Source organism: Macrobrachium rosenbergii, chromosome 56 (genome assembly GCF_040412425.1).
Source record: "Macrobrachium rosenbergii isolate ZJJX-2024 chromosome 56, ASM4041242v1, whole genome shotgun sequence".
Lineage (NCBI taxonomy): Eukaryota > Metazoa > Arthropoda > Malacostraca > Decapoda > Palaemonidae > Macrobrachium > Macrobrachium rosenbergii.
Genome location: NC_089796.1, coordinates 21,444,445 through 21,469,313, shown reverse-complemented (window position 1 = coordinate 21,469,313; position 24,869 = coordinate 21,444,445). Strand labels below are relative to the sequence as shown.

At 36.7% G+C, this 24,869-nt stretch overlaps 2 protein-coding genes and 1 pseudogene across 5 annotated transcripts in view; 2 read left to right on the top strand and 1 right to left on the bottom strand.

Moving 5' to 3' along the window:
• LOC136836671 (tubulin beta chain-like) overlaps nucleotides 1-6,802 on the top strand; it is a 54,696-nt pseudogene extending 47,894 nt beyond the window's left edge.
• LOC136836441 (cilia- and flagella-associated protein 418-like) overlaps nucleotides 1-22,260 on the bottom strand; it is a 192,980-nt gene extending 170,720 nt beyond the window's left edge. For 2 of the 4 annotated variants that reach the window (XM_067100697.1, XM_067100701.1), the window contains exon 1: nucleotides 15,312-15,448. The gene's annotated coding sequence lies outside the window, so the exon portion shown is untranslated. Of the gene's footprint in view, nucleotides 1-15,311; nucleotides 15,475-16,918; nucleotides 17,053-22,124 lie in introns of those variants that run through there. The other 2 variants (XM_067100698.1, XM_067100702.1) reach the window with 2 other exon arrangements.
• On the top strand, nucleotides 11,068-24,174 carry LOC136836443 (calcitonin gene-related peptide type 1 receptor-like). Its single transcript, XM_067100707.1, has 12 exons — nucleotides 11,068-11,423; nucleotides 14,871-15,218; nucleotides 15,335-15,506; nucleotides 16,939-17,064; nucleotides 18,730-18,916; nucleotides 19,228-19,342; nucleotides 19,544-19,721; nucleotides 22,168-22,317; nucleotides 22,502-22,589; nucleotides 22,834-22,936; nucleotides 23,106-23,186; nucleotides 23,882-24,174. The coding sequence occupies exons 1-12, from the start codon at nucleotides 11,385-11,387 to the stop codon at nucleotides 24,020-24,022; spliced, it is 1,728 nt and encodes a 575-aa protein (XP_066956808.1). The 5' UTR covers nucleotides 11,068-11,384; the 3' UTR covers nucleotides 24,023-24,174.
• The last annotated feature ends 695 nt before the right edge of the window (nucleotides 24,175-24,869 follow it).

Here is a 24,869-nt window from a genome sequence, read left to right as displayed (position 1 = left end):
ATATTCTAGACCCTTTACAAGATCTGCCTAGCAATACCCTTCCTGACCTGACCTCATACTTTTAAGGTCATACACACTTCGAGTGATTTACGGCATATTCTAAGTCTTCTACAAGAACTCGGATTATTCCTGACCATCCAGAATGTAACCACGATTTCATAATTCCACAGCAGTTACACACCTTACCCAAAAGTCATTCTACACATTACTCTCCAACTAGATATATCAGTCCCATTTATAATACAAGCCATTTCAAAACTTCCAAACCATCAACAAGGTGTTTCTCTGAAACCCGCCCGACTACAAAATTTTCAGATCTTCCCTAGATAGTGACCCCAACAAAGTTCGGGGGTCGTTATCTATGGGGCTGATATTTCTTGGGGGTCATTATCTTTCTGATACCTACAGTCTTTTGTTTATGTTTTTACGGTAATCCCCAACGGGCTTGTACTAAACACGCCGCAAAGGTGGATACGTAACGGGTTAAAACCCTTGGTGTCATTATCTAGGAAAGATCCAAATTTTCAACCCGTAATTAAATTGTATCACCCCAGAAATTGAACACAGCTGCAAAGATGTTTGCTCGACAAGAATCTAGTCATAATCTCATTTCATTCGGGGAAAAGACCTTTATCTTATTAGTTAGCTATCACACACACAATACATCAATCTGTCCTTTAATTCATCGGCCTTATCTACAACCACATCAATCATTTCATGTTCAGCTATTATCAAATACTGTCGAGGTGGCCACTAAATGAATAATTAGTCAAATGCTTCCTTATAAAGTTGAAATCCAAGTTTTATCAAGTGGAGAGAAATCAAATCTCGAAACATTATTTACCTTACAGCTCGCTAATTCTGTCTACATCAGTGTTAAGGTAAAGCATACGCTGTTTTTATCTCGTAATATATCAAATCCTTGAGTACATTGTGCTTACAATTCAAATCAATTCTGTGTTGATGCACGGTCTTTCTTTAAGTTTGCTGTAGCTGTGTTAACCAAATGGGATGGTATCGACAGTTTTTCATTTTTAGCCTACCCATAGTCACTGCCACAAATGTACGTTGCACAATATTTGTATTTGACGTATATATATACTGTATGTATGTATGTATATATATATGGTTCCTTGAAGATGGAGGCAGACGAACCTTTGAAATCTTGGAAATATAGAATCTCCTCTACTGAACCTTTCATATAATTGAATTCCTTTGTGAAAGTAATAGCTGTATACCCAGTAAATTTGTGTTGTTTGGAGTGTGTATCTATATACATATATATATATATATATATATATATATATATATATATATATATATATATATATATATATATATATATATACACATACATAATCCTTTGGTGGCATAACAGTTGAGAATTTCAACAATTTTGAAATTTTTGCTGATTCTAGAAACTTGTTCAATACTTGTAGTGAATTATTCATTCTGGGATGATTTAACATTCGCGCACACAGCTTACAAATCTTTCTAACTGGCTTTACCTTTTCCTCAGGTATCCGACACAGTCGTGGAGCCCTACAACGCCACCCTCTCATTCCACCAGCTGGTCGAAAACACAGACGAAACTTACTGCATCGACAACGAAGCCCTCTACGACATATGCTTCAGGACGCTCAAGATCAACACCCCGACCTACGGCGATCTGAACCACCTGGTGTCCCTCACCATGTCCGGACTGACGACTTGTCTCAGGTTCCCGGGTCAGCTCAACGCTGACCTGAGAAAGCTGGCCGTCAACATGGTTCCTTTCCCGCGTCTTCACTTTTTCATCCCTGGATTCGCGCCACTCGTGTCTCGTGGGTAAGTAAGGGGCGGCTAGAGGAAGGTCCACGGTGTGCTTCTTGCTTTCTGCCTTTTATTTTCAGTCCGTTTCCTTTGGTCTCTTGCCATCTAAAAGCTGACCAACTTCTTCAGCGTTTTCCTACTACGATTTTCACACCATGTTTAAAATCCGATCCTTCACGCCAGCCTTGAGTCAGAAAGTGGCTTGAGTGCTCAGAATAAATTCATAAAAATAATTAAAGGGATCCCTACTTACCGTCACTTGTATCACATCACAATTTACTCCCGTTTAATCTTGTTCACTGATTATTTATATCAGTATTTTACTAAACTTGCATCTCTCGCTCTCTTGCTACTTACCATATAGGTATTCCATTCTGAGGAAGTTTGCGGGAAAATCCCCTTTTTGTCTTGTTTTATGTGAATATTTAAACATTTAAAAATATTAATACTAGTCATAATATTTTCTCCATGACGACCGTACTGATTACGATCAATTACACTTCTGGGCCTTGTGTAAATGACCCTAGAAAACAAATATGCCATTTCAGTGAGGGCGTCACTCGTAAAATGTGTTTTCCACCAAATTCTGTTTTTTGTTTCTAGATATTTCAAATATTTTAAATATTTACCATTAAATCCTCTCTTGTGATAGGTCAATAAACATCAAAGCAAGTTCAGGCTGTATAACCAAGTCAAAATAATAAAAATTCTCCTTAACCGCTCTCGCAAAATGATAAACTAAGAGTGAACGAACTGACCAGTTGGTTTCCTTTCCTCGCAGAATGCAGAACTACAAGGCCAGCACCGTCGCTGAGCTCACCTACCAGCTCTTCGACGCCAAGAACATGATGGCCGCTTGCGACCCTCGCCGCGGTAAGTACCTGACGGTGGCCACCGTCTACAGAGGGAGGATGTCCATGAAGGAGGTCGACGACCAGATGCTGAACGTCCGAAGCAAGAACTCCGCCTATTTCGTCGAGTGGATTCCAAACAACTGTAAGACGGCCGTGTGCGACATTCCACCCAGAGGAATGAAGATGGCGGGAACTTTTATTGGGAATTCCACTGCTATTCAAGATCTGTTCAAGGTGAGGCGCTCTAGGTAGCCCAAATGGGATTTTACTTTTGGTAACTAAAAGGCTCAGCAACAATCTAATGCTGGTGCCAGGCACAGTAGAGAAAACACTAACAAATAGCCTAAGGGAGGAACCTAATGTTTTGCGTGGAGTGTCAGGCAGTTTTGCATTTTATAACGTGGCAACTAATCCATTATGGGGTGAGCGAGTCATCAGTCTTAGCTCAAAACATCAGTGAAGCATCATTGCACTATGTGCTTGAATAAATAAATATATGTATGTATGTATGTGTATATATATATACATATATATAATATATATACACATTATATATATGTGTCTGTATGTGGAGAGAGAGAGAGAGAGAGAGAGAGAGAGAGAGAGAGAGAGACTCAGAACAAATTGTAATCGTAGCCAAAGGCCAATCCTCTTATAGTTGCTGAAGAACACACTAAGTGTCAAAATGGAAGACACTATATAATCACTAACGTTTACGTAATGGGTGTCAGTTTATTCAGGATTAAAAGACCCTAACCTCAACAATGGGGATTGGTAACTAAGAAAATATGGGTTGGATGCAACCATAACCATTGTACGAATTCACTACTTGAAAGTAAAGGCATGCATCTTATTGTCACCATTTTTAAAGGAAAAAGGTTGATAGCTAAAAACAATTGATCAATTTAACGAACATAAATTTGCTTTGTTCATTAATCATTGCTATTTACTACTATAATAATTATTTCTTTATTGTTAAGTATCTGATGCTTGATTTGTTCATTTGTTAATTTTCATTGTATTATATAAACTTATTTGTCTTTTCTGCTTCGTGATTCTCTGCTATCTCACATGGAAACTATTCTGTGGCTTTTTCCGGTTTTTCTATGATGATGATGATGATAACACAATAATTATGATAACAATAATAATTATCATTATACATACAAATATAATATATATATATATATATATATGTGTGTGTGTGTGTGTGTGTATATATATAAATACATACATACATACATATATATATATACACACATATATACATATATATATACACATATATATATGCCACATCTTCATCACCCCTGCCAACTCTGCATGGCATAAAGGGCCCTTCTGAAATATCGCCACTCATGTCTTTCTGTGCTTTACTTAATCCCTTAAGGGCCCCCTCTCATATCCAGCCTCCTTTTCATGCTTCTCATTCAAGTAGGTCTGGGTCTTCCAACTCTTCTGGTGCTCACAGGAACCCAGCTGACACTATCACTTATCATTCTCCCAGGGGTTGTGCGAAGGACATGTCCAAGCCATCGCCATCACTCCACCCTTATCTCTTATACACATGGAAATTCCGTAATTTCCCATCTTGCATCCTTTCTAACTTTATCTTTCCGACTAATAATATTCTTATTAAAGCTTTATTCTTAAATCGACAAAATATTTTAGGTATACTTTCATGTTACTCCATAATTCATAACCGTATAACAATACAGACCGTACTGGTATGTATAATCTTACTTTCGTATGCAATTGCAGTCTATCTGATTTCCAAATCTTTCATCTTGCCCTTTTTAGTCCTTCACTAAATTTCAACTCAACTGTTTTTAGTTATCAACCTTTTTCCTTAAATAGGGGTGGCACTAAGTGGCACGCCTTTACCTTTAAGCGGTGAATTCGTACAGTGTTATGGTTGCATCTAGCCCATTCTTGCTTAGCTTTCAATCTCCCATTGTTGAGGTTAGGTTCTTTTAATCCTGAATAAACTGACACCCATTACGTAAACATTAGTTCTTTCGTGCATGCCCTGTCCTCTTCACTTCTGCTTTCTTAGATGAATCTTGTCTCATTTCCCTAGATATATGATGCAATCTATTAAGTAGGCTTTGCAAACCTTGGGATGTTTTGTTGATTAAGACCATCATGGACATACAGTAGTCTAAGCCTGTCAAGTTTCAATCGTTAGTCCAATCACTTCCTACTCCTAACACTTTTTCATTAAAAATCTTTGAGAAGGGCAAACAGTAGAGGTGACATAACATTCCCTTGTAGCACTCATCATCTATTTAAAACACACTTGACGAGACCCCAGCAACATTAACTTTGCATCTACTTCGTTTATGGATGATTTCAATTAGCTTTACAATTTTCAAAGGAATGCCATAGTAAAGCAAGACCTCCCATATTATGGTCTGCGGACCATTAAAAGCTTTTTAAATACCATAAACTCTTGCACAATAATCTCAAGACAAATGTTTGATCTAAATAACTCCTACCCTTTCTAAAACAAGCTTGTTCGTCTCAAGCTTTGAACAGATATCTTTTTCCAGCCTACCGAGAATAAATATGCTGTTTATATTCATAACAACAGTTATCACATGCAGTCAAGTCACCTTTCTTTGGTACCATAGCCACAACTATTGATTCCCATTTATCAAGCTTTGTGTCTTCATTCCACAACCCGAAAAACAATCTGTTCAGTATACAAGGTGCCATTTCAGTTTCAGCTAAACTCATCTCTGCAGTATTCCATCATAACTTGTTGTTTTCCATCTCCTAAGTTTCTTTATTACCGATTTATCAGAAAAAGGATGTGAATTCTTTCATAAGTATATGCGGGACTTCCTCAGCTTCTGGTATATTAATCAAATTATCCTCATATCTTTCTTACCCACGGCCTTTCAAAAATGTTCCGCCCGGCGTTGTCTTTCTTCTTTTTCCGATGTTATCACTGAACCATCTCTCCTTTTGACAGGTATTTTCTTCTTTTCCCTTTTCACTCGTGGATATTTCATCAATAATTCTGTGGTCTGCGGTAACACCAAAGCCACTCCATGGTTACACAGCTTAGATTTCATTTGTGCGCCAACGCTGCTTGCACCAGATCCTCAGATCTGTCGCGAGCTTTCCTAACGTTCAGTATAACTAATGTCTACTTGTATATTTCCAGCGCATTTCCACGCAGTTCACCGCTATGTTCCGGCGGAAGGCTTTCCTCCATTGGTACACGGGCGAGGGAATGGACGAGATGGAGTTCACCGAAGCAGAGTCCAACTTGAACGACCTGGTAGCCGAGTACCAGGAATACCAGGAGGCCAAGGCCGAGGATGATTACGGCCATGAGGCTGAGCACGAACATGAGGAGCACGAAGCACCGGAGGCGGAAGAGGAAGAGGAGGAGGAGGAGGAGGAGGAGGAGGAAGAAGAGGAGGAAGAGGAAGAATAAAAAGACAAACTAAACAGAACAGGAAAGGAAAAATGTATGATACGAAATATTAAAAATCGACACAAAATAAAGAATAGAATAGAACAAAATTAAGAACATAAACATATAGCATGAAGAACAGAACAAAAGGTAAAGTAACAGAAACGACTCATAAATGTTCAAGTGAATAACGGAATATTTCTCCGCTTTTTCAACTTAAAATGATTAGGCCAACTGACAAACTAATAAACCACAAAGCAACAACAAATCCAGGAAATAACTGCACAGTAAAGGATATAAAATTCTTTTTATAAAGAAAGAGAAACTTACGCTATGCTGAGTAACAATGAGATCGACCGAAACAGAGCGATAAGTTCAGATAAGTGTGTGATCACAAAATTCAATAACTGCAAATATAAAAGAAATTCTGCAATGAACGATGTCAACAAATTTGGCTCAGGTAATCAAACTAGAACGAACAGGAATGAATACACCCGTGATTAAAAAGACAAAAGCATGGAAGCAATAAAGTTAGATTAAAGAGTAATTAAGGGAGAAGCAAGTTATCAGGAAAACAGTTTACTTTCTAGCAACAAGCCTAATAACCACTCACTGATCTTCCAGATTTCGCCCGTCCGTTTCCCCTACAGATCCAAATATCAGAGGCAAAAAAATAAATACATAAATAAAATAAAATAAAATAAAAATATTTGGGCACTTTGAATATCTTTCCAGCAAATCCGTCCCTCCATGCCCTACCCTCCCGCCTGCCCTAAAGGACTGAAATTAATTACAAAGGAGACGTTTTAAGAAGCTTTTGACATTTCTCCATCATGACCCAGATATGTGACAATCACCCTTCTTAAATACGGTGATCCTAAATATAGAACCTCACCCCTTCCCTAAACTAACTCAGAAAATCGAAGAGGTTCTTTGACATGAAGTAAATTCTGCTTTCGAACAAATACTCTTCAATGCCTCGTGAACTTTTAGTTTACAGTATGTAGGTGCGCGCGTCAATAGATACTCTTCCCCATATATCCATAAATAGTTTTTTCTATTTAAAAAATATTTATGATGCTTCATTACTATTACACTCATGAACGAAGTGCTTGTCGTATATAAATCGCTTATAAAATATACACATATAAATTGAGTCGTTACAGAAACTGTTAAATGCTAGAGGTCTTTTTATTTGGTAGGTTTTCATAATCAATCTCCCCTCAGTTATTCCAAAGTTCTGATTCAAGAAACACACACACACACACACACACGCAAAAGATGTAAATACATAAGCAACCTAAGTTTAAGTGATATAGATAATAAAAAAAACTCGGTAAAAATTATATGCCATAATGAAAGCTACACGTGCAAAGCCAATTTCAAGGTTAAATGCTTGAAATGCATTTACAAAATTTAATGTCAATGTCACAACAGGATCCACACGCACGCAGCACAAAACGTAAATCCGCTTCAGGAAATCTTGTATCTGAAACGTTAAAGATGTCGAAACAAAAACACGCCTTTGATTTAAGGGGGCACCGTAGGACTGCAATCCAAGGTTGAATAAATAAAGTTAAGGCGAGTGGAGACCAGGACCAGCAACTACGTCCACTCCAGTTTGGTCTAATTCCCTATGTAAATTTTTTCTCTTCTACAGAAACAAAATAAAATCATGTGGCCTGTAGTATCTGCAGGAAATCAGATCTATGCTTACAGACGCCAGACTGATTCACTCTCATCTCTTCTGTGACAGGCACAAATCACCAATAAAAAGCCTCCGAATTCAGGACAACGGTGCAAACTTTACACATTAAAAGGGAAACGAAAAAATTTGCGTGTGCATGACACGCTCTCTTCACTTTTGGTAGAAGAATAACCTTCGATATTCATTTCCTTTTTATTCGTGTATTCGGAGTCATCACACGAAGATACTAATACGGAATTGAAATAAATGTTTTCTTCCATAGTTTTCCACTGAAGAACGTGCGGTTTAAAGGTAACATTATATGTCATTTCTTTCTCATCCAATAAAAGCTGACAACTACAGAAATGCTGACTCTTTCACGTCCTTTTGATTTCTTGAAACATCAATGCTACAGATTTCATTTCCCGCTAATTTTCTTAAGGATTGTTACGTATTTATTCTTGAAGTATCTAACGACTACAGGCCTATCTGCTGTTTATCAACAACGCCCATTTAATCTTGAAAAGTACACAATATTTTTACCGAAATAAATGTTTTTTTTATTGGCACATAGTTATGAGAAAAATGATGGCGGCATCATTTCTAATCACATAAGATTATTTTCCGTACAAGACGAGAGTGGTCTTTTTTCTGAGTACACATTTTCTTTTCAGCACAAATACCTATTTTTGACAAACACTGAAATTTGTCTATTGCGTTCTATCTGCTGATGATGATGATTATCATCATTATTATTATTACTTCAAACCAAACAGCAACCCATAATTAGAAGAAAAGAATGCTGGAATCCCAAAGGCTCTGATAGGGAAAACAGCCCTGTTGATGAGAGATAATTAAGAACTAAAGAACAAACCATGAAAGAGAAATAACGGAAAAACACATTTCATAACAAAAATAACGAATAAAATGAAGAACGCCTCTACGAAACCCGCTTACTTTTGCCAAATGCCCTACCCTTTCTGTAGCAGAAGCTCCGCCCACTTGAGGCCATTAATCTGCATCAATGACGCAGAGATAATGAAGTCATTCGTGTGTGGACACTGGGTGTGTAAGAACCGAATGCTCAGTTGCCCCACTTTATTGTTTGAGTTTCTTAGTAAGCGGTTAGGGATTATCAATTACCGAAGGTCTTATTCCATAACGCCCTTTTTCAAGTGATATAATCTACACAAACCATTTTAATCGAGAAAAAAAAAAAACTGTTTTCAACAAATATTGAACTTTTTCCAGTTCGACGGGAAAAAGATGTAGACAAACTTTGTTTCCAGAAGACTTTCTAAATGAGAAAATAAATTGTTAACTAACATTCTCATGTGTATGGGACGTTTTACAACAAAAAAGCTGAACAAATAACAGGAACTATGAACAATTCCAAATCTAAACTGATGTGCCAGTGAGAATGAGTAATGTAATATATAAAGAGAATATTTCAGCGGAAAAACTCCTACTAGATAATGTATTCAAAACCGGGGGGAGTCAAAGTAACAGAGGAGAAAGAGAGCACAGTGTTTTTGAAAACGATTTTGTAAAACATTTATCCAGTCAGGATCAGTCTAAAGCCTAACAATGAGTGCAAGGAATAAGTGAATAAGTGGAGTGTTGAGTAATAATGTGTTACAACGTTTTGACTCCTTGGTGAAATATCCGAAAGGCAACTGTGTGCAAGAAATTCAACTTCATCACTTTTCAGGCTTATAATGCCTTCTGTCATAACAAATTCCATCTAAGCGGAATGAAAAGAAGAAAGAAAAGTGAATGAAAAATTCAAAACCACGATTAGTTTTGCGTGTATATATATTATATATATATATATATATATATATATATATATATATATATGTATATATATAACTATATATATACATATACTGTACACATACATATATATATGTATATATAGAATAAGATGAGGGAGACAGTGAAAGAAAGAAATCAGAAAGAAAAGAGTTAAGTGAAAGAGAGAGAGAGAGACAGAAGACAGAGAGAGAGAGAGAGAGAGAGAGAGAGAGAGAGGCTCGGCGCCCCCTTTCGCAATTCACACCTGATTAGACATAACATCATCCAGAAATAAAAAATGGAAGAAAAAGACGAACACAGGACTTTCCTTGCATGATTGTTGCGTTCACTGTAGCATTCTGAAGTCACACAAAGCATTTCCACTGACGATGTTTTTCCTATGACAAAATGTAAGACTATATCAACATAGAGACATTCTTTAGCCAGATAGCAACGAGTAAACCTTGGTAAGTGACACTCATTATCAGTTCCTTATCTTCTTTAAATGATATTATGTCTTATCAGGTGTGAAATGCGAAAGGAAACGACGCACCTTTCTCGTTCTCCCTCTCCCAATTTTTTATCTCTCTCTCTCTCTCTCTCTCTCTCTCTCTTTCTCTGAGCCCTTTTTCTCTTTGAGTTCTTTCCTTCACCATTTTTTCCTTATTCTTTTCTATCACTATATATAAACTGTATATATATATATATATATATATATATATATATATATATATATATATATATATATATATATATATATATATATATATATATATATATATATACATATATACACGCTCCTATATATATAATACACATTAAAATATATATATATATATATATATATATATAAAAGTTCAAGAAGATAATGTGTCTCAAACAAGCAGGAAGAAAAGGCAATGACACTCGTATCAAGACTAAATCTCATCAGTGTGGATGTGCACTTTGGATTGCTGGAGATTTAAAATGTTGTGAAATGTAGATATTTTACCTCTTTTATCTCATCAAATGTGGTAACCTCCTGAGAAAACAATTAATTTCAAAACAAGTTTATAAATTACCTAAAATTAAAATCGCAAACAAGACGTGATAGAGTAACAAAATGCCCATGCCGACGGTCAATTCCTATTCAACTCCTGACCTCTAATCTCAGAATAACTTGGATCCACCTCATAAAATGCTGAATCCCCATCACCTGTCGATGGTCGTGATATTAACGTCTTGCCTTGGAAGCTGTTAATTTTATAGCTTTTCAAAAATATCAACCTGAGGAAGTCAGCTTGACTTATAGAGGTCCGGACAGATTGACAGACGGACTAACGGTCAATTATTAGATGTCCCGTGACTGCACACAGGGGCTTATAAAAAAAGTGGCTCTTACTTGAGGTTTGCGATTCTGTTGTGCACAAATCAATATCAAAACTAGTACAAATTTCAAGCCAGCCTACCATAGCTTGGAGCAAAGTAACGTGTGATATTAACCATTTCAGATAAAACAAAATAAATGTATCCTGTTATTGGCTTTAGTCTTCATCCTTGTTATCTTATCAACCCTCACAAAATACTTGTACGCTGTAACATAGATTTCAAGGTATAATCTCAGTCGTGGTTGGAATATGGTGTAAAACAATTAAGCACCATAACATGCACTGCAAATACCTGTAACATTATATCGAACCCAAATTGCATGCTTAATTGTGAAGCGCTAATGGTGACATTTCAGTGACAGAGAAAAGGAAAATGAAGTTTCCAATAAGGTGGAGAAGGTTTAACCAGTGACTCGAAGGCAGGAAAATCATCAGGTGCCATGGATGCTTTCAAGGCGGTTATCTTCATTCAAATATTGGTAAGTTTACTTAATACTGTTCTGAGAGAGAGAGAGAGAGAGAGAGAGAGGACCCTTTATTTCCCACTGAGACTTTCATATTTCATTCGTAAAGAGGTGTGCACATGGCAGACATAGGAAGTACTAGTTCGACGAAGCAAAAGGGACAGCTTTCAAATGGAAAAGGCTGACAATAACGAAGAAGAAGAATGCAAGGATCGCAAGTGAACTCTAAAGCAAAGTATATATACATACAAACATATATATTTATATATAGATATATCATATAAATATATATACACGTATATATAGTATGTGTATGTATTTATATAAAATATATATATATATATATATATATATGGAATGGAATTATTTAGGCTAAAGGCCAAAAGTGGGGACTTATGAAGTTATTCAGCGCTGGAAGGGAAAAAGAGAGTAATTAGGCAATAAAGGTGTAACAGGAAGAAAACCTCGCAGTTGCACTGTGAAAAGATTGTTACGAGAGGATGGAGACACAAAGACACAAGAAAGAAAATAAGAACGGAGGTACAGTAAATGGAATGAAAGGGGGCCGAAGGATGCATCTACAGGGCCTCGTGATAGGTGACGCTTACCCCTGCAAAAAACCTACAGTGCACCGCATAGGTGAACTGATGGCATTACCCCAGATATATATATATAGATATATATATATATATATATATATATATATATATATATATATATATATATATATATATATATATATATATAATATATATATATATATATATATATATATATATATATATATATATATATATATATATAATATTAAGTTAAGATACCTTTAGTTTAACCAGAACCACTGAGCTGATTAACAACTCTCTAGGGCTGGCCCGAAGGATTAGATTTATTTTACTTGGCTAAGAACCAACTGGTTACCTAGCAATGGGACCTACAGCTACTGTGGAATTCGAACCACATTATAACGAGAAATGAAACTTCTATCACCAGAAATAAATTCCTCTAATTCTTCATTGGCCAGTCGGAGAATCGAACACGGGCACAGCAGAGTGCTAGCGAGAACGATACCGACCCCAATGAGGAACCTATACATATTACAGTATATATATATTATATATACAAATATATATATAAATATATATATATATATATATATATATATATATATATTATATATATATGTGTGTGTTTGTGCACCCTTGGGAATAAATGCACGGGCTAGTATACAAACGCGGCCAAGACCAGCACATAAATACCCTGTAACTCAAGACACTTCACAGCCTTACACACATCTCCCATCTGCCCAAAATTGAGACGCATTTCTCTGGTCCCTCTTCCCATATCTCCTTCGCCTTATCCTCCCCTTCACATTTATTTACTCCCTGCCTCCCCCCTCCACCACCACCACCATCCCACAACCTCAAAGAAGACAGGAGCTTGTCGCTCCAACTCGAGCGGGTGGGGCTTCCACGGATCAAGTGCCACTTGAAGCAGCCGTTACGGTTTGAGGGGTTGAATGCTTCGTCCCTTCACTCTCCCTACAAGAGGCCTTCTTCAGGGTTTCGTCTTGAAATGTTTTTTTTTAAGGGAGGTAACCATCAGAGAGAATACCGTCGTGTCTTTGATCCTGGACTACTACTACTGCTACTACTATAAATAATAGCCCTGCATTTCTGCAAAGAACACTGATGATCATTCTGATAATAATAAAAATAACAGTAACCACCACCACAACGACAATATTAGTAAAAGGAAAAAAAAACTTTAACATCAATAATTATTCCCGATCTATTAGCAACACACTTCTAAACAAATATAAAATAAATGACGAATTTATAAATAAGCTTTATTTTTCTTGATTTGGAAATCACATCCACTGGCAGGCTTCTTCTCCGGTACCTTATTATAACTGGAGATAGGCTCCCGAAGAAGATGCTGTGATTTTTATTGTTTCGAATTTTTATACTTACCTAATAAAGAAGGAAACCATGATATGATTAAAAAAACACTACATATCAGTAAGATAATAATAATAATAATAATAATAATAATAATGGAAGACTTTCTGAAGAGTGGTGCTGTTGAAAATAATATTTTCGACTACGCATGTCCTATACTGTGGATTCGGTCTTTACTGTATTGATTGTCATTGTATCAAAACTAGTGGGACTGGGTACTTGGTGCCAGATTGGGTTAGGTTTGGGTCGCTGAAATGACCAGGGGTTATCTAAGAACTTGCCGAACTTATTCCTAAATATGCGCACTGGTTGAAATGCAACAATGAAAAAAATTTACAAGTTAAAGAACTTTTGTGAATGTTGTGACAAATTAAAGAACTTTTGAGAGAGAGAGAGAGAGAGAGAGAGAGAGAGAAATATACCTTAGTTTAACCAGACCACTGATCTGATTGACAGCTCTCCTAGGGCTGGCCAGAAGGATTAGATTTATTTTACGCGGCTAAGAACCAATTGGTTACCTAGCAACGGGACCTAAAGCTTATTGTGGAATCCGAACCATATTACAACGATTAATGAATTTCTATCACCAGAAATAAATTCTTCTAATTCTTCATTGGCCGGTCGGAGACTCGAACGTGGGCCAGCAGAGTGCTAGCCGAGAACGGTAATGACCTGTCCAACGAGGAACTTAGAGAGAGAGAGAGAGAGAGAGAGAGAGAGAGAGAGAGAGAGAGAGAGAGAGAGAATTTTTAAGTAGGTCTCAGATGACTTAGAGAATGATAAATACTATGCTGTCCTGCCTTCACATTATTTCTGAATAACTGATTTCCTTCATAATATCGACCTGTTTCATTAACAATAACAGCAGCAGCAGCAGCAACAACAACAATGACAAAGTCCGATAAACATACGCGAACAAAATCGAGCTGCAATGAATATTACCGTTTTCTTCAACTGTACTAAAGAAAACGCCCCTTGCACAAATAAAACCGGAGACAACACATACTGATGAGACGAGAAAAGGAGTAATCGTAATTAAATCTTAAATAAGAGAACCAGGTTACAAACAATAATAAACATATTCCGAAAGGACAGAATAAAATCAGCATCTATATTCGGGGCATCCAATGTCATTTAAACAGCGAAAAAACTAAATAATAACTAAATATTATTCAAAACCTAGGCAAAGTAAATGGTGCAAATTTGTAAAGGCACAGGGGCTGGCTTAACTGTCAGCATGTCAATGTACTGTATAGATAAATCTATTGCGTTAAGTAATAGAGTAAAAGCATTAATTGTTACTAGTTATTACTATCATTATTTTCATTATATATTGTCATCTTTGTTGTTGTAGTTGTGTAGGATTCACTACATATCTTGGAAATATACTTTCCCGCTGACTCATCCGTCTTCTGGACAAAGCACTGAATGAAAATAGTTTAAATCTATAAGAAGCCAATCAGGCATTATACACCAGTCACTTGCAATATATTCTACTTCACAGGCAAGCTTCTGCGTTGCCATGGCAACAAACGATGTTGATAAGGCCGCGTTCTCTGTGGAAGATCTCGTTGAAATAGACGAGAGCACTCCTTCCCAGGCGAGTCTCCTGAATCACAAAAACCGTACAACCAGCAGTCTGATCCCGACAAAAACTCTTGCCACGTGCCGAATGGGTTTTGGAGTAATGGACTATTATCCGATAGAGGAAAACTATTACCACCACCAGACGTGTTTCTGGTGTTATTTCTTCACGCCGCCCCACAGGAGGAAATATAATCTCAAAGTTGTCACGAATAAAATCACGTTGTCCGACGGCAAGCCAAGGATGGACGTCATGTTTTCAGATAAGGTTACGATATACATAAATTCAACTACGTCATATGTATAACAAAAAGCAAATTAACAGAAAAAGTACCTCTAAAGAGCAAAATTCGTTTCTTACCTTAATCCCAAAAACTTCCACAGAACAGCACGTACTATTTTGATCCGGACGACGGAGATGGATGGATGGCAGTGACGTCATCGCTCTCAGATATCTTGGAAGCAGCCAAGCTGGAGGGATGCTGTCGAGAGGCCGTTAGTTGCTGCGAACGTAACCTCCTCGCCTATTACATGCAAAACAAAACATCAGAATCGGGTAATGTTAAAGATTATTTACTTTAGAGTAAAAATTACTTATACAATTTTAACTGTCAGGTTACTGTACCTTATTTGGAATACAGGAATTTTCTATAAAACAATGGTTACGTTGACATGAAGATTCACTATAAACGCTGCAATAACGATCTTGCTCTGTTTTATCAACAACGGTTACATATACATCATTACATAATTATGAGCATGTCAAAAAAAAAGTTAAGTATACCTTAGTTTAACCACTCCACTGAGCTGATTAACAGCCTCCTCTGGGCTGGCCCAAGGATTAGACTTATTTTACGTGGCTAAGAACCAACTGGTTACCTAGCAACGGGACCTGTTTTATTGTGGAATCCGAACCAATTATAGCGAGAAATGAATTTCTATCACCAGAAATAAATTCCTCTAATTCTTCACTGACCGGCCGGAGACTCGAACTCGGGCCTTGCAGAGTGCTAGCCGAGAACTCTGCCGACTCGTCCAACGAGGAACTTATGAGCATGTCAAACCGACAGCACAAGGGACATGGAGAGCAAAAACTGCTTTAGATACTATTACGTAAAACATCGAATTTCATATATATAAGAATGTACTGTACGTCCTTAAAGTATCGGTCACCAGTACCAATAAGGAGGAAATATAAAAAGACCTATATGTATTACCAAGGATCCCAGAATAAGTTTTTGAACCAAGGAAACATTTAAACTATTCGTTAACGACTTATTCCGTTTACCTCTAGTACACTTATTACTGGAATATGGGGCATTTGAATAAGGTCTTACAAATATGTTACATTTTACATCAAATATAAGTAGCTAAGAATTACTAAAAAAGAATCAGTAATAATCACCACCGCCTCCAACACCTTGTGCAGAGAGTCTCCTCGAAATTGCACTCTCTCGTCTTCCCAGTGCTTTATTTGCCTCCATAAATCTCCAACCTCCGCTCCTCTCAGTTCGCATCCATGTAGGTCTGGGTCTTACAACCCTTCTGATGCCCACATGGACCCAGCTGACATTACCGCTTATCATTCTCCTTACAGGTTGTCAGAAGGACACGCCTAAACCATCTCCATGTCCCTTTTATCATTACATTTGGAATTTCCTATCCTGCCATCTGGTGCCTAATATTTTTCCTAAAGCTTTATTTTCGTATCATAAGTAAGTAAGGAATACTTACAAATAAACCCAACATATAAGGTGAAATCTATGTGCCTCCATTTATGCAATAGTTACAACACAGCGATGTCAGAAAGTGGTAGGTTTAATAAAACGGATAATGAAATGTTAAAACACTGTAAAATTAGGAATATAACCAATTACCATTTGAAAACAGGAACCTGAGCACTAGCTAAAATTCAAAAATGTTACTTAAAATAAATGGATATCGAAAAATAAAAAATAAATTTCTTACCATTCTAATTCCTCCTGCAGAAGGGAAGGTCTTCTGCCCTGCTACTTGGGACGGATGGTCATGTTTTCCTGATATACAACGGCGGGAGAGGTGGTCTCGTGTCTGTGTGTCCCCTCATGCGTACAAAGGCCAGCCTGAATGTGCCCGTGAGTACAATAATGTTAACTACATGTTTTATATATATGCATATGTATATATATATATATATATATTATATATATATATATATATATATATATATATATATTGACCTTAGTACATTTTTAAGTTGTATTTAAAAGTACATATAGCTTGGTTGTTTAACTATAAAAACAAGCATGTTGCCATTTACTAAATTACCCTTTTCAGACTTCTTTTATTGTAATAGAGAGCTAAACAATAATCCTGGTTCAAATCTCGAACCCCCTGTTTCATATCTATAAAACCATCTACAGATTCTATTTTCATATAGTTTTTTTTTTAATAACAGGCCCTAAAATTTATCCGAGTCTTAAAACGTCATCGGAGGATGTGTGCATATACACATAAACATGACTAAAAATATTTCTTGCACTTTTTTAATGAGATCTTTTACTTGTTTCTTCAAATACTTTTCGCAGTAAATGCCCATAGTTAGCATTATTCATTATGTGTACATATTCACGTGGTCCAATTATCAGCATAGCTGCAACCCGGCAGGAAAATGATACAAGCCCAGGGGGCCTAACAGGAGAGCTGCTCAGTGGGGGAAAAGAAATACAGAAGTAAAGAATAAACAATATGAGAGAAATAACACCGAAAAATAAATAAGATAAATGACAAAGTAAATTTAGTAAGGCTAATAATAAATCAACTTTAACATTACACTCATGTAAGTCGTCTCAACAAGTAAGCATTTTATTGGCAACTCTGATACTGTATATATGCACAATGAGCTCGCTGAAACAAGGTACCAGAAAATAACACTAAGATCTGGAATAAGAAGTTTAATATAACCGGAAGGAAATTTTCAAAACGTATGAGTATAAAAATTAAACCAGGTCTCCAAAAATCTTGAAAGACTTTCTCAAAAACAGCTCAATAAACGGATTTCTCTACAACTGAAGATAAGATATATCGTTTAAGTTTCTCAAAAGTGTATTTGCAATCATGAATGACACCTAGCACTCTAAATAAGTTGCCTAAACTCAAAGAAACATTCAATGAAAAGATCTGAATGGAGGATCCAAAGGAATGGAATATATGAGGTCATTCAGCGCTAAAAGGGAAATTGAGAGTAAAAGGTTTTAACGGTGTAACAGGAGGAAAACTTTGCTTTGCACCATAAAACAGTTGTTAAGAGATGGTGGAAAACAAGATGGAAGAAAGAGAATACGAATGGAGGTACAGTAAAAAGAACGAAAGGATTGCAGCCAGGGGCCGAAGGGATACTGCAAAGAACCTTAAGTAATGCCTACAGGGGACCGTTAGAGGTGCACTGACGGCATTACCCCTAAAAGGTGGGAGGATCCAATCCCCTTCACTTATTACCAATTACCGAGAGTTTTGATATGCTCTAGCTTCATCTCCATAATTTGAATCCAAGCACTAATTTCTGTCAAATGATTGTTAAGAGTATCAGCAACATCTTTTGCACAAGCATGAAGAGCTTGTTATCAAGTCACACCTCATATCGCACGAATGTATTAAAAGTTGTGGTCCTAGAACACAACCCTGAGGAACCGCAAATGTAACATTATTTACTGTTTCTCTTAATCTGAATCATCAACATCCACGCTACTGCGTTTTCAAAAGCCATTTGTAGTTTGAATAATTAGCCATGACAATTACAGTCAAAGGGACGAAAACATGCTGGCCAAACGGAACGTGGGCACGGGACGCTAGTGGCAGGGAGCAGACGGAATATGCCACCTGCAGCCATCGCCAGTACCATCTGATCAACTACTACTGGGAAGTGACCATGCACGCTGCCTCCATGGTCGTCCTTATACCTGCTGTGATCATCATCCCTTATTACAGGTAAGGGAGGAAGAGGACAATGGTGCTGCTCTCTGTCGCATCATTTGGTTATGTTCCTGCCACTGCTCTTTGTAATTAGATCTGTAGAAAATTTTGTTTTACTTGTAGATTTTAACCGTTCTTCTCAGCAAAGTGTTTGGCTTTAATATATGCATATATATATATATATATATATATATATATTATATATATATATATATATATATACACATATACACACGTATTTAAATGCAGCTCCATGGCCCTGCATATACAGTATATATATATGGCCAAATAGGTTGATAACGAATTTACTGTATGGTCCTCGGCAGACCACTTCGAGCTCAGAGGTTCATCCTACACCTGAACTTATTTTGGGCCCTTTTCTTCAAGGCTTTTTTCAGTCTTTTAGACGTAGCTGTTCTGAGGATACCGGAATACACTGAGGTGAGACTAAAAGAAAATTATTTTGTTTTTCTTGTGAGATATTTTTAAGACATTAATGAAACGGTTTACATAACGTAAGGTCTTGTCTTGTGTTTGGGAGAGCAAAAAGAAAAACAGTTATAAAAACAAAGTTAACAAAAAATAGAGACTGTTTCAAATATATAAAATTAAAGAACTTATTCCCCCTCGTCTATTTCTAAGACTAATACGTTGCTGGATGACAACACTGCTGGGTGCAAAGTCTTGGTCTTCCTCACGAAGGTCTTCAGCGTCGCCGTCTGGAGTTGGATGCTGTCCGAGAGCCTCTATTTGCATCGGCTCATCGTGGCCGCTTTCTCCGGGAGGGGCAAGACCTATGTGTACGTCCTCGTGGGATGGGGTGAGTTCACCTTCTTACTCTATTTCTTTGAATTTTAGCACAAAATGGCCCAAATAAAATGGGAAATTGATTTGAGAGAGAGAGAGAGAGAGAAATAATGGGGCACATCCATGGAAGGGTGACCGACAGGAATTACAGTACCTAATATCATCTGAAACATAAGACACCTTAACTAAAACTGGAGGCTGGGAAATGTTGCTAACAATCAAATCCCAAAATCATATGTCTAAAACTGAAAGGTAATGCTATTCTGCGATAAATAAATGGATAATTAAATAAATAAATTACACTTTATATGTCAAATATAAATCTCGTTAAAAAAAGTTGGTCCTTCAACCGTTTATGACTGATTACTAAACCATAATTAAACCTTGACGATATCACTGACCACTTAATTACCTTAATTTGGAATCAGTACCATTTTATACTGAAAATATTTCTTAAGTATTATTTTACAAGCAGTCCATAATTGCTCAGGTTCTTTTTTTTTTTCCTCACCTATTTGAACAACTTTTCTACAACACCATTTCCCTCAGAAATGAATAGTTACCGAGAACAAATATCATGGAAATTGTGGCTTTAGCTTGCTGACGTCTAGGTATACTTTAGGAATGAATATTTCAAAGGGAGCTTTAGTTTAATGTACTGTTATTTGTCTAGCTTTTATATTTACGACATTATCCCTGTCTGGCAAGATGCTTTGCCGAGGAAACGGGCAATTCCTTGTTTATATCGAATCGATGCCAAATAACGTAAAATTTTACAACATACTGCAAACTGCAATAGACATAATAATATAACTAGAACCTTTTAATTAGCCCGTCTACCACGGTTCATAAAATTCGCAGATAATCATAATTTTATCATTTTTTTATACGGATAATAGCTTTCGGTCGGTAGGTCGTCACTGAAAAGGTTAGATCACGAATAATGCTTAATATGGCGCCTGATGAAGCTGTACATAATCTATAATTAATGCATCATTGGCTACCGTCCTATTCACCGGCAACGCGAATGGTATCTAAGACATTCAAATTGACGAGGTAACAAAGAATAATCATAAAAAGTAATGTTAAGTCATTAAGGGTCCTTTAAGAAAATTACAGTTTATCGGTTCACTGGTAATTATTTAGGAGACGGAGTAGCCACCAAAACAAAAACACTCTCACCCGGTAGGAGGGTAGCGCCGTCAGTGGACCTCATGAGGTGCAGTGTTGGCATTCCTTAAGGTTTTTTGCAGCGTGCCCTCGGCCCCTAACTGCACCCTTTGTTCCTTTTACTGTTCCTCCTTTCATATTCTCTTTCTTCCATCTTACTTTTCACCGTCTCCTAACAATTGATTCATAGTGCAACTGCGAGGTTTTCAAACTTTTACTGCCAATTTCCGTTTCATCGCTGAATGACCTCATTGGTCCCAGTGCTAGGCCTATGGCCTAAACTCTATATTCAATTAATTCAACAAAAGCACTTTCCAATCATCCTCAGTGAAAGTATGGCACTTACACAAACATCATATACTTTTCAAAAGCATTAAATATATACAACTGAGGCATTAAAACGTCTACATGTTGATGAATTTTCTTTCTAAACGTAAACACCTAATTACGTAGGAAATCTGGCTAAGACCATTGGAAAAAGGGTTGAACATTGAGCCTAACCTAACCATCCCAAAACCGTTTGGAGAAATGGCGCCAAAACAGTGCGTTACATGCAGAGCATCGATTAGGCTACTGCTGCTTAAAACTGGTATATTTAGGAAAGTATCTCATTCTGTTTCTATAGCAAAGTTTTCAACAGTCTTATGACTGACAGCTAACACGTTAACTGCAGAAATAGCTAAGAAAGCTATTTCCGTCAACATCTTTGTCTGAAAAATGGCGCCAAGTGAAGTTCTGTTGATCGCTGAAAACAAATCCTGCGATGAATGGCACAATAATTTGTTGAAAACTGCATCTCGTCAAATGCTAAGATAAACTTCAAAGACATATTTGGTTCTTCGCATAGCCTAGCCGTCATTCAATAATTCATTTAGTCCAAATTTGCTCAATTTTACAATTGCCGTTTTACTACTTCTTGTGCTGGTCTAATGGCCAGACTCAGAAACCTTCAACACCAAAATAGTTTCTTACAACCTCCAGTTTTAGTAATCTGTTAAATTCCTTGAAATTGCAACCTGTCGTAAATGTGTGCTGTTAAATCCCTGCAAGCACAATATAATCGGGAGAGAAATCCATTAATATTCTAAATGCACACGATCTCTAAACCAACTAGGCCTAAGTTGGTGCTATTCGGTTAAGATAAGATCTTGCCTTCCCTATGATATTGTAACATCAACATAATTCTGAGCATGTGATACCTTACCGAAAATGAAGTACCTTTTGTAACTATAAGAAATACACTTACCGATTTACACGTAAGCTTTTCTTAATTGTTGTCCTTGACACAGTCCCACCAATTGTTTTGTGTTGCTCTTGGGCCTTGAGTCGTGCACTACTCGAAGACTACCAATGCTGGCTGGGAGACCAACATGGCGACGATCGACATCTCTACCTCATAACAGAACTTCCGAAACTTGTCATCTTAGTGGTAAGCTACTGTTTGATGTCATTTCTTGAATCACTCACAAAGCTATATCATAAATTCTCTATTCTGGTAAGTATGCGATCAGCTTAAAAAAAAGTATTTAAAATATTAAATGGCAACTTTACTGCTTGTTGCCAAAATACAAATTAATTTGAACTTTAAATTGTTCTACCGTTCGTTGCTAATTTCTCTTTCAGGTGAATACGATATTTTGCTAGCAAATATGACTCGGGTTGTGGTTACACAGATGAAAAGCGTCAGTGACGATGGAGCAGTGGCAAATAAGTGGGTATAAATTTAAATTGACAAATGGAATAAACGCTATACATTACGCTGCATACTGTTGCATTTGAAAAGTTTTAATTATTTCTTGACCTATGAATATTTTTGTTTTTATTTAAAAAACAAAAACAGATAAAGTTAATTAAAAAAACTGACTTATGTCGAATATTAGAATAAAAATCTTGCATTACAAGATTTTCACTTTAAAGGTATTTTAAAATTACACAAAGTTCCTCACTGATTTCAGGAGAGCGGTTAAGGCTACCATGTTCCTGTTACCTATGTTTGGACTGCAGTTTTTCATCACATTCGTAGTTCCTCCCTATACGACGCCATGCATCGGAATGCACGTGAGTAACATTACATATTATGCATAGGCACATGAATTAGGACACATTGCAATTACGATAACAGAAATTTGGCGAGAAAATAAGGCAACTGAAATATTAAGCTTTGCTGCGTTTGGTAGGTTATTATAGTATCATTTTTAAAACATATGAATGTGAATATTATTTCCAGGTGTATTCTTTCTTGGCCACGGGTGTAGATGGCCTCCAGGGTCTGTATGTGGCTGTCGTCTACTGTTACATGAATCAAGAGGTTAGTTGCAAACAGTAAATGGTTCATGTGTATGTACTCCCTAGTGTGTCTATACATACATGCATATGTAAACATTGTGTACATGCAACTTCACAAACACATATACGATATAATTATACACGTGTATAATTATACATATATATATATATATATATATATATGTGTGTGTGTGTGTGTGTGTGTGTGTGTGTATGTAGTCATAGTCTTGTCTTGAAACTTCCCAATCCGTGAAGGTATACAGGGGAATCTCATCAACAGCCAATCTTTCCCCATCACTTTTGTCTTACTCATTACACTTTTTACTTGGTAAGGACATTCTAAAACTTAATTGTTCTTAAAATATCAGTCATGCATCCTGTCTGTTACCTTTTCTTTCCCCGTTCTTTCTCCATGCACGAACCACACTCTGAAGAATATTATGAAAAGGCTCCGCTAGCGTTCCATAAATTCAGAGAATAAAGGCACATGGGAAGGGCAACCTGACACCATTTCCTTTTCCTAGTCAGGCAAGGAGAAAGCAAGGAAAAGGAAAGGGAAGGAAAGTCAAGAGTAACAGAAAAGTCATTATTTCTGCTGGAACTGTATATACTTTTTGTTTGTCACTTGAGAGGGTAAATCCACGATCTGTATGTTTAAAAGCTGACCGAGTTATTTGCCATGATTGATTTCAGCTTATTTCGTTTTTCCTTAAACAGGTAAAAAACCAGGTTGGTCGTTCCTTGCACCACCTGAGGGGAACTATCTACAAGCCTCTGAGTACATCCTACGCCACTTACGACCCCAAGACGGAAGTCAGTCAGATCCACAGCTCTGTTAGCCACTCAGTCGACTCTTGAGCATTGGCCAGTTCCTTACCCTGAAAACTGGATTCTTCTCTTTTGCTTTTATTTTTATTCTCCTTTCTTTGTTGTTGCTATAACTCTTTCCGACCTGCCCTTGCTACAACTTCGACTAATTTTTGCGATGAGTCCAAGGGTCTTCTCTTCAATACCTAGGTTTTGCTCAGGCACGATCTAGATTGTGTAGGCCTACTCACGCTGGCTACAGCTCCTCCTATAGTAGCTACGAATACTAATACTCTTTGAACCAAATCGTAATAACGTATTCCATTACGAAGCCTTATTTTAAGATTACTATGTGTGGAATCATTTATACAATGAACAAATATAAGTGTGTTTGCAATGTTTATATTTTCATTGTAGGTAACTTTAGAGCATTTATGAGGTTTTCATTTTGAATAATCCCTTCAACCTCACAAGACGTTTGACCCTTCAGAAATTTTTTTACTGGAAATTTTAAGTTAAGAGTTTGTGTTAAGTTCCTCTGGTAAGTTTACGATAAGAATGATTATTTGATATAATGACAAATAAATTTAACATAAATCAGTTTTGCCTGCTTAAACACGGATTTTCATCTAGCCAGTCCGAAGCCTCGTTAAAGAGGAAAGACATGGGCAGGGCCTGAACAAATCTTAGCGGACTTTTGCAAGTAGCAATTGATTATAATAGGACCCGGAGATCTACATAAATGAACAGGCAAAATTTTCCTTGTAAGGTCATTGAATTTTTATTTCCATCATAACATGAGGTGTTAGAATTATTAAGACTAACTCAGAACATACTAATATATATATATATATATATATATATATATATATATATATATATATATATATAACCCTGA